Source organism: Podarcis erhardii, assembly GCF_964252035.2.
Source record: "Podarcis erhardii genome assembly, chromosome: 5".
Classification (NCBI taxonomy): domain Eukaryota; kingdom Metazoa; phylum Chordata; class Lepidosauria; order Squamata; family Lacertidae; genus Podarcis; species Podarcis erhardii.
In genome coordinates this window covers 46,390,220-46,403,900 of record NC_138509.1, presented here as the reverse complement: position 1 = coordinate 46,403,900, position 13,681 = coordinate 46,390,220, and the positions used below count along the sequence as shown (strand labels likewise).

At 39.8% G+C, this 13,681-nt stretch overlaps 1 protein-coding gene across 6 annotated transcripts in view; it reads left to right on the top strand.

Moving 5' to 3' along the window:
• Positions 1 to 10,662, top strand: part of PLEKHA1 (pleckstrin homology domain containing A1) — a 38,872-nt gene extending 28,210 nt beyond the window's left edge. For 3 of the 6 annotated variants that reach the window (XM_081863765.1, XM_081863764.1, XM_081863766.1), the window contains exons 10-12: positions 926 to 989; positions 2,697 to 2,786; positions 6,141 to 10,662. In XM_081863765.1, the coding sequence (XP_081719891.1) occupies positions 926 to 989; positions 2,697 to 2,786; positions 6,141 to 6,461 (475 nt within the window). In that variant the 3' untranslated portion in view covers positions 6,462 to 10,662. Of the gene's footprint in view, positions 1 to 925; positions 990 to 2,696; positions 2,787 to 3,587; positions 3,693 to 6,140 lie in introns of all 6 variants that reach the window. The other 3 variants (XM_081863768.1, XM_081863767.1, XM_081863769.1) reach the window with 3 other exon arrangements.
• Positions 10,663 to 13,681: the final 3,019 nt, after the last annotated feature.

Here is a 13,681-nt window from a genome sequence, read left to right as displayed (position 1 = left end):
ATGTTGTCTTTTTGTCATGCTAAATTTATGAAAGCTTGGGGTCCTGGCTCAAGTGTGGCCCCCTTTGTGCCTGGGAGGGGGAAGGCAGCAGAAGAATCTGATAGCATGCATCACTTTACTGGTGTATCATTTTGCTGTTGATGTTTGTCCTTCCCTGGGCAACTGGCTATACTGAGAAGCTGCCACTGGTGCGAGGTTTCATGTCTTCTAGTGCAGTTACACATTAGAGGTCTGTGCCTGACCTGGACACCAGCCAGTCAGGTAATGATTTATCCACTTGAAGAATGCGGCCTTTTTCTCTTTTGTGTAAAATTGGGGTGGGAGGAGAGGGGAAAATCTAGTGTCTTCAGTATGGTGTAACTACTTTGAGCTGCTAGAGCAAGAAAGTTGAGTGAGTAGGCACAGAATCTTGGTAACATCTTACTAATAATTATAATGTGTGCGTGTGCACGCATGCATACACCCCCCAACAAATGGTGATACAGTGGTGCCTCGCAAGACGAAATTAATCCGTTCCGTGAGGCTCTTCGTATAGCGGTTTTTTCGTCTTGCGAAGCAAGCCCATTGACAGCTTAGCGGATTAGCGCTATTAGCGGTTTAGCGGCTTTTAGCGGATCAGCTGATAAGCGGCTTAGCAGCTTAGGAAAAGGGGGGGAAACCCGCAGGAACTCGCAAGACATTTCGTCTTGCGAAGCAAGCCCATAGGGAAATTCGTTTTGCGAAGCGCCTCCAAAACGGAAAACCCTTTCGTCTAGCGGGTTTTCCGTCTTGCGAGGCGTTCGTCTTGCGGGGCACCACTGTATAATTTAAATTATTTTCAAAGGTAGCCCCCTTATTTATGTGTGTTCTGTTGCTTGGAAATACAAATGTGCATGTCAGACGATAGTAAAAATGTTTAAAGACCACAAACATATTTTTTTCCCAGTGATATAATGATGAGAGACAATCTATTTGAAATTGTAACAACTTCTCGAACGTTTTATGTACAGGTAAGTCTATGGAAAACCACTTTTCTGTAAGAAAATGAATTTATTGCATTTAGAAAGGTGAAACACATAATCCTTTGATTAATGCCTGACAGTATACATACAGCCTTGCAGTTAAATAGTGCATAATTGTTTAGAATGGAATATACCAACAGACATGCCTGCCATGTAAACAATGCTAATGACCAACGGTACCTGTCCACTAGCAGAACTAACATTATTGAAGGAGTGGATTTCTCCTCCTCCATGAAGCCTTCCCGTGGGCCCCAAATCTGCTCTGAAGGGTTGGAGGGTTATTTGCATCAAATTAGTGGGGGTATGGAGGGCTACAGGGAGAAGAGAGGGAGAGAAAGTCTTGTTGAATGAACAGAAGTCTGCTGGCATGAGATTGAAACTTGGCCAGAGAACTGAAGGCAATTCTCCAGCCAGTCCTTCTACCCAAATTATTATAGCCACCTAAATGATCCAACCAAATACTTTCTTCACTTGTTTTTAAAGTCGTCTTCTAGGGAATCTTTCCCAATGCTCTACTGCCATTAGGTTGCCATCTTGTGAACACTTGTTTTGGGGGGGATTTGAGTAAACATGCATAGGATCACACCATTAAAAAGGTTAATACTCTGAGGGATTGAGAAGGCAGAAATTCATTGTGAGAACGGATAAAGTCTAACTCAGATACCAAGCCAATACTTTTGGTTCCAGTATTTATTTCTCCTCGACTCCTCTTTTCTTCAATTATATCGCTCTTCCTCTAGTTGTTTCTTAGGTCCTTCCTTTTCAGCTTTGTCCCACTTTCTTAGCCATCCTGTCTCTTGACTGATCCCTTGTAATCACCTCTCCCAGAGCACATAGTACCTCTTGATCTTAAACACTGTGAAGTTCATTTATTGCTTGTGTTCATTGTTTCTCCACCTTTTCCTCCAAGCTTCATTCTCACCTTTACTTCTAGATTCCTTTATGTCATTCCATGTCTAATCTACACCATTTTTTGTTCTCTTTATGCTGGGCTCTCTGATCCTTAGATTTGTTATAGCTTGATAGCCCCCTGCCCCAGATTTTAATTCCAGGCTCACTGACAAGTATCACTTCCCTCACAGAAAATGGATCTGAAATGCTAGGTAGAGGTGGAGCAGTTGCAGGTCACCACACCAGCTGTGGTGAGCTGTGAGCATTTCAAGTTACACCACCAGACCTGCCAATCAGAGATATTACCTGATCTATTCCTTGGAAGAGCCTGATTCCCCTTTAGAAAATTTACTTTCGTGTTGCTGGATCTCCAAAGTGATGTGACACCACTCTCTATGTATATTTGGCCTAAATTTCTAACTGTAGTGCATCTCTTATTTATTGCAATATTGTTTTCCGTGCATGGTTCACATGTTAGTTACTTTCCCCCCTAGAAGCAACCACAAGTTCCTTGTTCATTATTTATGTAGCAGGTACTAAATTTAGAAGTCACTACGGTACTTCAGTAATTGTTAAGCTTGAGATTAGTGAGTAGTTACATCAGTAATATAAAATAAATTTCTTACCATGCATAAGTATTTAGATATCAGCCTAAGCTTATTAAATTTTTTTTAAATTGCAATTTTCTTTATTGAGAAACTTCTATGTTGTCATACTTGTCATATTCTTAGATTACAAGGTTTATGAAGCATATCTGTTTATTGTCACTCACATGATAAGAGTTTTTCTTTCTTTTTTCATCAGGCAGATAGCCCAGAAGACATGCACAGCTGGATTAAAGCAATTTCTGGTGCAATAGTAGCACAGCGAGGACCTGGAAGATCAGCAGCTTCTGTATGTTTTTACAAAGCTTTACTGTTTCAGCAGTGATGAATCTTGTACATTCAATCTCTTTCATTTTCTTGTGCTCTTCTACCCCCTTCTAAGTCTGGAGTAATATCTTTGCATGCATTACAGGTTGCATAGAATCCTGCCTTTTTAATTAAGTGCTAATCTTAGCAGTATCCATATGTGTTGTGGGTCCGCACAATATTATTTTAATGTTTCAACAGTTCAACTGGTGGGTTTGAAAATTATTATAGTTCTTTATTAATCTGAACTCTGTCAAATTACTTGACAATCTTTACTGAATCTTGTACTTGAGATGCCAAATAAACCCTTGATTTAAAATTACTTTGGTGTACAACCCTTTTGAAAGCTTTTGGGCTCTCCAGTCTCTTAGCAGGGAGTAATCTAAACTTAATGTAGATTTTCATGGAATGTTTTGATGATTATTGGCCTCATTATTGGTGACTAGCTTGGTTCACAATTCTAACATTACCAAACTGAATCTTAACTATAGTGACAAACTGTAGGACTCTGTAGATAGTGGTGATGTACCTTCCAGCAGATATCAATTGCAGTGGGTTTTCACTGCATAGTAGAGACTCTGTTTGGGAATCAATGTGTTCTGGGTGAGAGAAGCTGCCAAAAGATTTTTCTATATTTGTGTGTCTCTGTATGTGCAATCTTTGTGGTGGGATAACTCAGCTAGTGACTCTCAGCAGTTCTTTCTTTCTTTCTTTCTTTCTTTCTTTCTTTCTTTCTTTCTTTCTTTCTTTCTTTCTTTCCTCTCCCTCCTCTCCTCAAGTTTAGGTTACTCTAATCTTAGCTTTGCACTGTGTTCCAGATGCGGCAGGCCAGAAGGCTGTCGAATCCTTGTATACAGAGGTATACATCCAGAACTGGTGAATGCAGCATGTATGTGGGCTCTCATGTAAACTTGCCTTCTTACCAGAGGGCTGAAATTCCAAAATACTTGTTAACACCACGTAAAATGATGAGGTCAATCCCATGGCTTCCTCTATTGATTTATAACCACTGTGAAGTTACTAACTTCTAAAATGCTTCCCATTGGCCATTACGTTTACTATCTCTAAATGCCTCCTAAATAAAATCCATTTTTAAGAGTGGCAAAGATTTACACAGTGCTGAAATCTCTGCTCACATGTGCTTGCTTTACTGAGTACAAAAGCTCTGGTAATAAATATACATATTTAGGAACTAAAGCTGACCTAATTTGCATGAGAGTTCATATTTCCATTTTATCATTTTTGAAAGATAGCTAAGTAAAAGCCACCTCGACCCTCATAGCCAAATATGTGTGTACATTAAGGAAAAAACCCTGCACTGATTTGCATGGCTTATATGATAGATATGCATGGGGTCATTAGTCAAGATGTAGGGGCTGTTACAGCTTGCAACCTGTATGTTAATCAAAATAGTGCAATAAATAAAATCTTTTACTTTTTAATCATTAGGCATAACTACATGTGAGTCTTATATCATAGGTGTGAGTTGTATGGATTGTAGTTTTTAAGCTGTTATCCCAGTGCTGGTCCCACTTGAATTCAGATTTTATTTTTTAAAAAGAAATGTTTATGTAGTATTCACTTTAGAAAAGAAGCTTAATTGTAGGTTCTGCTTTTGTATTGGAATTTACCACTCCAAGTTGAAGCTTGTATGTTTCATATTCCGTGTCACATAATGTTTCATACTCCATGTCACAGAATATGTTTCATATTCCGTGTCACAGAATGTTTCATATTCTGTGTCAAAATGATTCCTGTGAATAGTTTGTTATTGGGGTATTTATAATTTCCCCCACTACTCCAAGTATACTGTTTATCATTGTAGAATATTGAGGTGAGCTGCTTCTGATTGTAACAGACAGTAGAAATAGCTATATTTTAGTGTTGCCCCCACCATCCTAAATTATAGATCCATGAACTGTTACTCATGTCTTGAATAATACAGTGAGGAGTGCAAAAAAATGAAATTGTACCTCACATACACTTGATAAAGGGATTCTGGAATTATATATTGAACCAGTCCATGCTCACTGGTAGCTTCAACACCAGATTGTATTACTGAGATAATATTCTGAAAGAGCTGTTCCAGAATACTGCAAAAATTAATAATAATAGGGCAACCTTTCTGGAACAACAGAATTGAATGGGAGAACATTGTAGTCATGTGACCTGTCTCCTTTTGTCAGAAAGCCATACTATATGATGGAATGCTGGCCACTTGATTGGCATGCTGCAGGTTCAGTTAAAGCTTTCACTAGCCATCTGAAAGTCCTACTACCTCATTTTTTTTTAAAATATACACCAAAAAATATCCTTTGATATCATGAGTAGTCTAGTAAATTTGTCTTGAAAATACTCCAGTTAACTGTATAAATGCTACTAATGTTTTTTGGCAGATACCTTTAAGAAGGGGCTGCTAACTTGTAGCCCTCCAGATGTTGTTTAACTCTCATAAGCTTCAGTCAGCATGTCCAGTAATCGGGGATGGTGGGAATTGTATTCTAGCAACATCTGGAGGGCCAAAGGTTAGCAGCCCCTGTCTTAAAGTATAATGTTGAAACATGGAGTTTAGTAGTGACACAGTCATGTAAATAGTTGTTGATAATATTGTACACAATATAAAGCTTAGCAATTGAGGCAGCTCTTACCGTACTTTTCTAGAGAACTTGTTAGTATTTTATCTTCAGTATGGCTGACTATGGCAATAAAATACATTTAAAATGTAGAAATGACACAAATCATATTTGTTATAAATTTGGGAGGAATATTGTCCAGTGGAATTAGTTTATTCCTTAATAGTTTGTAGTTCTATAGAACGAAAAGGTGAAGGAATAAGAAATAGGTGTCTAGTCAACAAAAATGTAAATGTTCATTAACTTAGGAAGTGACCTTCAGTGAGGGGTTCCATTATGCTTCTTTTTTGAATGTGAATACACTTCGCATGCACTTTTGAATAGTTTATTCAAGTTTATTGGGGGACTGCAGGAAGCATTTGTTCACATGTTCTTAAATTATGAAAGTATGCCTTCAGTAATTTTAATTGCATTATATTAAATAAACAAGTGCAATTCCAAGCTAGTTTGTGCTGGTAAACTTAAAGTGATGCCATGCTAGACTTTAGGGACCTGACTTGGCCGTTTCAGCTTGCTATCACTGCTGTAAGCTCAGTCTTAACATTTTGCTGCCTTGGAAAACCACCTGCTTTCTGCTCTTAAGCTTTGCTTTGTTTTCCCCCCTTTGATTTGTTTTTTGGTTTTTTCAGAGGTATACGTTTGAAATGCGTTACTAGCATGCAATTAATGACCCACTCAATCTGACAAACATTCCTCCTTTACAGGAACATTCCAACTGTTCTTCAGAATCCACCTGTCCTGCAAAAACAGCAGCAGCCACCTCACATTCCACAACCACTCACAACCCCCCTTTGGTCCAAACCCTTAACACCAAGCCCCTTGTCTTGGAGAAGCGAAGACTTCACGAATCTTTTACCAAGACCAAGCCAGGGAGCTTCAAGATCCAGGCTGTCCCTTCAAGAGACCCAGCTTCCAAAGTGACTCTACAGGGCCTAATGGAACCTCAAAATAAAAATGGCACTCAGGAACAGGATCCTGGCCCAGTGGATCTGGATGATGCAAGCCTTCCAGTCAGTGATGTGTAATAATGGGAAGAGTTTGGAGATTGATGCATTTGCTTTTGGTCCTTGAATTTCCTTGCTCAGACTTTTAGCCAAAGATGACTATGGGATGAAAGAACAAAGAATGGAATGTTGCTTATATGTGTGTGCTTACATTCAAATTTGTGTATGTTTAAATTGTCATATGCTGCCTTGTACTGATTATCAGAGCGGACCTTTTGCTTCTACCGCAGTCTGATGATAAATCTTTTTAAAGTGAGGGGCCAAAACAAATGATTAAATATTACTGTTGTCAATAAGCAAGATACCAGCTGCTTTTCATCACCCATATGGCAAAACTGAGTAGTATCTTTGTGCTTTAATAAAAGAAATGTCAACATGTGATTTACTTATACTCTAATTCAGGCTATTGACAAGCAAGTTGACTTACTTTCTTAAAACCCTGGCACAGCCTTTCAGATATTTTAATATATGTATGCAGAGTTGTTTCTTATAGGATCAACACTGTAGAAACTTACAGAAATACGCAGAGCTTGATATAATGTACTTTTCCTATGCACAGAGTCTTCATGTAAAAAACAACACTAATTCTGCAGTGTCTGAAATGAAGTGTATTTTCCCTACCATGATGATACAGATTTGGCAGCTGCTGCATGATCTGCATTCTTATGGCACAAATACCACCTGCACTGTATTTTAGACATTGCATACAAGTGTGTTAACTTACATGAAATGAGTATCTCTATGTGTGAGAAAAGCATTCCTAAAGGTGAGGGGCACAGAGCACTTACACTGATAAAAGTGTGCTGACTTTATTGGAACAACTTCTTTGTAACTGCTCTGTGAATCACTGCCCTTCTATAGAATTCAATCCCCTTAGAATTCCTGGTATTTGGTGCTGTGAAACTAATTAAAGAGTAATACAGCTATTTTGAATATTAAGCCTATTTTTATGCACTCCTAAAGGTAAATTGTAATTTTTGCACATTTGGATATTAATGGACCACCAATAAATAAGGGTGTTGTGGGGTTTTTTAAGTAGGGAGAGGGGAAACTGGACTACTAAATAAATCTTTTACAGGTTTAACTAAAAGTATTTTATATTAAGCTTCGCAGAAATTAAAAGTTTAAAACTATTGTCTTAAGATTTCCCCCCTCCTATATGCTCCTTTCCCCCCAGTGTGGTATTAAATGGTTCCCATTTTATATTTGGGTTAGTAAAGTCTAAACAAACTTGTTTCATGCTGTTAACTGGTACTGAGTTGTTCAATCATGCAATTGTGGCCTCTAACTTTTGGTGCACTAAATTTATTAAAAGTGCCTGTGGGTTCTTCTTTCATGATGTGTTAAATGTTTGGGGGTTAATTGGATGCTGATTTTTGCTTTTGTGGTTTTGAACCTTATTTTGTGTAGTGTAGTTCACAACATGTATAAAAAAATGATACGCTAGCATTGCCAGCATACTGGTATCTATTAGCTGTGCATTGTGTTTTTTAAACTTTTCAGGGTTTCAGTGATGAAAATAATGGGTTTAAGACACTGATGTTGGATATTTTGATCAGAATGAGCATGCACTATTTTGTAGTTAGGTTGTGAAATTATTTGCTTTAATCAACAAAAGCCCCAAAGTTTCACATGATGCTGCTTAATGCAATTCAGTTTCCAGTTTGTAGTACTCTAGGTTTTTTTAAACTTTGTGTGTGTGAGAGAGAGATGCTTGACAAAGCATGAAAAAAAAGGGAAAAAGGTATTTCAGACATTTAAGTGAAAATGTCCACTAATTCAGTGAACATACGGTTGAGTTATGCCCCAGTGGTGCAGATAAGCAACCTGTTTGAAATTAAGGGTTCTGGAGTGAAGTTGTATGGGATTCTACTTCAGCCAACAGGCATGTTGCCTGCTCTCCTTCTTGCTTGCCATTTAGTAAGATGTGACAGAAGTGGATTATGCCCTGTGTGCCACCCCAATTCATTGTGGACTCTGGATGTTTCCACGTACTCAAACAGGGTTTAATTTGCTGCTGACTTTCAGTTGCCCCAACCCGCAAGCCTCGTTGGAAGAAGATAGCTGCTCATGGCCCAGTAGAGTTTATTTAGCTTCGCAGGCAATAGCACCAGATGACCTTTTTCAAATACTAACTAGACCAGGGGTTCCCAACCCGCGGCCCACAGGCCGTTTAACCAGCCCACGAGCTGCCCCCGAACCGAGCTGCCAGCTTGAGTCCCCACGTGCTGCGCTAAACTGGCGCAGCGCGGGGACTCTCCTCTGCTGCTCTGGAAATTGCTTCTGCGCATGCACAGACACCAGAAACCGCATCTGCGCATGTCTGCGGTTTCAGAAAAGGCTTTGCACATGCCCAGACGCTGAAAATCACTTCTTTGCAGGTGTGATTTTGGGCATCTGGGCATGTGCAGAAGCGATTTCCGGCATCACGCTGCGCTGGCCCAGCCCATGGAGGATCTCCGCGGGAGTGATCCGGCCCATGCCCAGTAAGCCTTGCCAACCGCTGAACTGGACTGTATAGACTGTCACAACAACCTGTTTAAAAGTATACCCCCCCCAAAAGCCCTAGTAGTGCCCTCAAAACGTGGCAGTGACAAAATTCCCTAAAGCCAGCACACTGTGGGTCATGTAGTCTTTTCCATTTTAATTCATTTCTTGTTCCAGATAAATTTTCTTTCAGTTCCAAGGTGACCTGCAATTATTGGCTTTCTTTGTGCCATACATAAAGAAAATGCAAGTGGAGAGTAACACTTGCAGCCCTACTACATAAGTATTCACATGGAAGCCCTACTTTCAGCTTGCCCAAGGCTCTTAATGTCGTGGTCTGTACTAGTTTGCACCTTGAGACTTTAAACTTCTGCAACTTGCTCATTCCATCCTGTCATCTGGTCTTTGGCATATAAGCTTTCTGCCTGCAGCTAAGTGGCCTCCAGCTTTACTGGTAAATTAATTTGCCTTAGAGATGCCTTCCCCCACAAAACTTGATTTACGCCTATATGTCTATGCAGTTCTTTGTGTGATCCCCACCCTATCCCACTGGAATTTACATGGGGGGGCACATTCTGCACAACATACAGTATCGCATAGCAAGAGGTACAAGCAGTTACACCATTGGTGCAGACAATCTTGCATTTTTCTGATTCCATTGTGTCTTCTCATTTTTTGTTCCTTATATTTTTGTGTAAATTAATATCATTGCACACATCCACCTAGAAGTGTAACTAATTTTGCCTGTCAGAATCTAGTTACTTTATGATCATGGTAAATCCACTAGTTTAGGCTTCCTTTCAAGGTTATACTCCCCTTTCCACTTTTTCAGCACACTGATTTTATTTATTGAAAGGTACATAGGTGAAATTGCAACATGTTAATAAAAACCCCCAAACTTTCAGTTTTGAGGGGAAATCGCCTGTGTACGAAAGCTTGTAAACATTATTTGGATTTGTTGAGACTAAAAATTGAAAAGAGAAAAGATTTGTTAGTACTGACAAATGCCTATAGCTATAGTAGTAGCAATGCCAAACTGCGGTGGTCTTGTTTCTAATGAGTATAGCAGCACCTTTACATTTATTAACCATAAGCTAAACACAAGCAGTGTTTGTAAATTACATTATTTGCCTTTTCAGTTACATGTGAACTGGTAAGTTGACTGTTAAGATTAGTTTAGTAGCATACATTTTAACTTGTAACAAACTTAGCCAATAGATATTTGAAACCTTATTTTTCACAAATATGTACATTGTGGGAGAAACTCAATTGGAATGTTTGTATTGGCATACTTTGTTGTAGTTTTAGATTTCCTGGTTCTGGTACAGTTTTCACACTGCATGTTCATTTTATTCTGTTTTGATATTGCCAATTTTAGATACTGAATTTGAAAGGAAGCAGCATTTTTATTGGGATTCTTTTAAAATTTAACTGCTTAAGATAGTTCGGTGCAGGAAAATATTGTGGTTGCTAAATTGTTAGGGTCTCTTATTTATCAGTACCTTTTTTTTATAAAGTGGATGAAAATTGTTAAATTATTTTAGAACCTGTGGTGTTTTCTGTAAATGTCACACTTATTAATAAATTGACTTCAGTAATGAAATACAACAATCCTATCAGACTACTATATTTAGTGCACTTCAAAAGAAAAAGGTTAATGGTGAGTGAAACTGTTTGCATATTATCTGTTGTTCTTCCCTGTTTAATTCACAGAAAACTAAGTGACAAGTTTTTTTTTTTAAATAAAGAAAAGCCGACCTGTGAAAACTTTATTCTGTGTAGTATAACAATCCTTTGGTTCCCATCATTTTTTAAAATAGTGGTCTCGCATCTCATACAGATATGGTGTGAAGAGTTATTGCAAAAGGCCTTTTTTGTAATTGTCAGTTGCTTGTGGAATTTAGGGTGGTATCCAACTAAACACTTCCACTAGCACAATGGAATTGTCCCTAGTATGACCCCCAAATCTGTTATGGGCATGCAGGGGTCACACAGGGAGAGGAGTAGGAAACCTCTATTGTGCAGCTAAAACTCCTTGCGCTGGCAGAACTGTTTAGTTTGGGTATCATCTCGGGTCCAAATGACCTCACATGCATACCTTTAGTTATATTGGTTTGCTTCAGCAGTTAAGCCAGGCATAGGCAAACTCGGCCCTTCAAATGTTTTGGGACTATAACTCCCATGATCCCCAGCTAACAGGACCAGTGGTCAGGGATGATGGGAATTGTAGTTCCAAAACATCTGGAGGGCCAAGTTTGCCTATGCCTGAGTTAAGCTTTACAGCCCGGTAACAGTTTAGGTTAACCTATTTATTTTAGCATAATAGCAATGTTATAAACAGCTGCTTATGCATCATTTCCCCCTCTGATAGTGAACCTAAGTGAGAAGTACTTGGCTGCTTTGGAAGCAAATGGGGGCTACTAAAAAAATGACAGTGACTGCTCCGTACACAGGGGACACCCTAGTCATGTACAAGTACTTCAGCTGGTAAATGAAGAGTGTTGTTTTACAACAACAAAACTGCCTAATGGGAATCTCTTGCATTTACAGAACTGGATGGCCATTGAGCCTAGGAAGGTAGGCAGAAGGCTCCTAAAGCAGGAGATGAATATTCTTTTCGGTAGTGGACTGCATTCCTTCAGGGTTGATTGCTGAGAGTTGCACGATGGCAGGTAACAGTGCCAAAACCACCAGTGGGTGGGGTCCTCTCTCAAATCAATATTATTTTAATCATATTCTCTTGCTGTGTGTTGACAGCAAACAAGAACAAAGGCATTTGTTCTTGTTTGTTTCTTAGGGGAAAATGATTGCTTTTCCTTCTCAGGAATTTGTGACTCCCTTGAAAACTAGTGGTTACGGCAATACATAGTGTGGCCTCACAGCCAGTGCCATGTATCAAACATAACCTTTTACAGTAAGCCTGCAACTTAATTTAACTTGTGTGTGTTCAGCTTTACATAGTTGTCCCCCCTTTTTTTTTACAAATTAGAAAGGGAGCAGATGGTGGGGCGGGGTGGGGGTGGGGGTGGGGGTGGGGGTGGGGGTGGGAAGTCTTTGCCAACCCAATGTGTGCCTAATGTGTTTTGACTACATGCCACTTTGGCTTTAGGTGTGAGCCCTGTAACATAACCCTATTGAGGGGTTACTGTACTGCAAAAATGCTTTTCAAAACTGAAGCAAGGCAAATATATATGGATTATTCAATTTCTATACTGCATCATATATTTAAAATGTCTCTTAAGCAGTGTACAAAAAATAAAGCAACAATAGACAAAATACTAAAAAGTACAGTTACATATAAAAATGTCACATTAAGACAAAGTTGCTAATATATATATAAAAGTATCTTGTAATGACATGTTGACATAACTGAACCCCAACACGTTGTATGGTGCTGAAGAGAAGCAACAAAAAACAATTGTGATTTACTGTACGGGATTTTACATTTCAGAACTACTAACAAATTGCTTTATTTAGCCATTTAATAATACCAGTTAAATAAGGTATTGGAAAGACATATAGTTTTAACTTCTAATTTGTACAATACTGTAGGACTCTTAAAAAAAATAAAATTAGAATCCTACAGTATTTTACAGAGACTCTAAAACTCTAAAGCTCAGTTTCACAAATCTGCCTTGACTATGAATGCCAGACATAAGATTTGAAACCAGTCGTACCGTTTTGTTAATGCTCACTGGTCCATCTTTTTCTTAATCATTTTCTTGTGATTTTTCTGACCCCTTTTCATCTCTACAATATACCGGTACTTCTTATCGTGAAGCAAATAATAATAATAATAATAATTTATTATTTGTACCCCGCCCATCTGGCTGGGTTTCCCCAGCCACTCTGGGCGGCTTCCATAAAAACCAGAAATACACCAAAATATCACAGATTAAAAACTTCCCTGAACAGGGCTGCCTTAAGATGTCTTCTGAATGTCAGGTAGTTATTTATCGCTTTGACATCTGATGGTAGGGCGTTCCACAAGGCGGGTGCCACTACCGAGAAGGCCCTCTGCCTGGTTCCCTGTAGCTTTGCTTCTCGTAATGAGGGAACCGCCAGAAGGCCCTCGGCGCTGGACCTCAGCGTCCGGGCAGAACGATGGGGGTGGAGACGCTCCTTCAGGTATACTGGGCCGAGGCCGTTTAGGGCTTTAAAGGTCAACACCAGCACTTTGAATTGTGCTCGGAAACGTACTGGGAGCCAATGTAGGTCTTTCAACACCGGTGTTATGTGGTCTCGGCGGCTGCCCCCAGTCACCAGTCTAGCTGCCGCATTCTGGATTAGTTGTAGTTTCCGAGTCACCTTCAAAGGTAGCCCCACGTAGAGCGCATTGCAGTAGTCCAAGCGGGAGATAACTAGAGCATGCACCACTCTGGCGAGACAGTCCGCGGGCAGGTAGGGTCTCAGCCTGCGTACCAGGTGGAGTTGGTAGACAGCTGCCCTGGATACAGAATTGACCTGCACCTCCATGGACAGCTGTGAGTCCAAAATGACTCCCAGGCTGCGCACCTGGTCCTTCAGGGGCACAGTTACCCCATTCAGGACCAGGGAGTCCTCCACACCAGCCCACCCCCTGTCCCCCAAAAACAGTACTTCTGTCTTGTCAGGATTCAACCTCAATCCATTAGCCGCCATCCATCCTCCAACCGCCTCCAGGCACTCACACAGGACCTTCACTGCCTTCACTGGTTCTGATTTGAAAGAGAGGTAGAGCTGGGTATCATCTGCATATTGATGGACACCCAGTC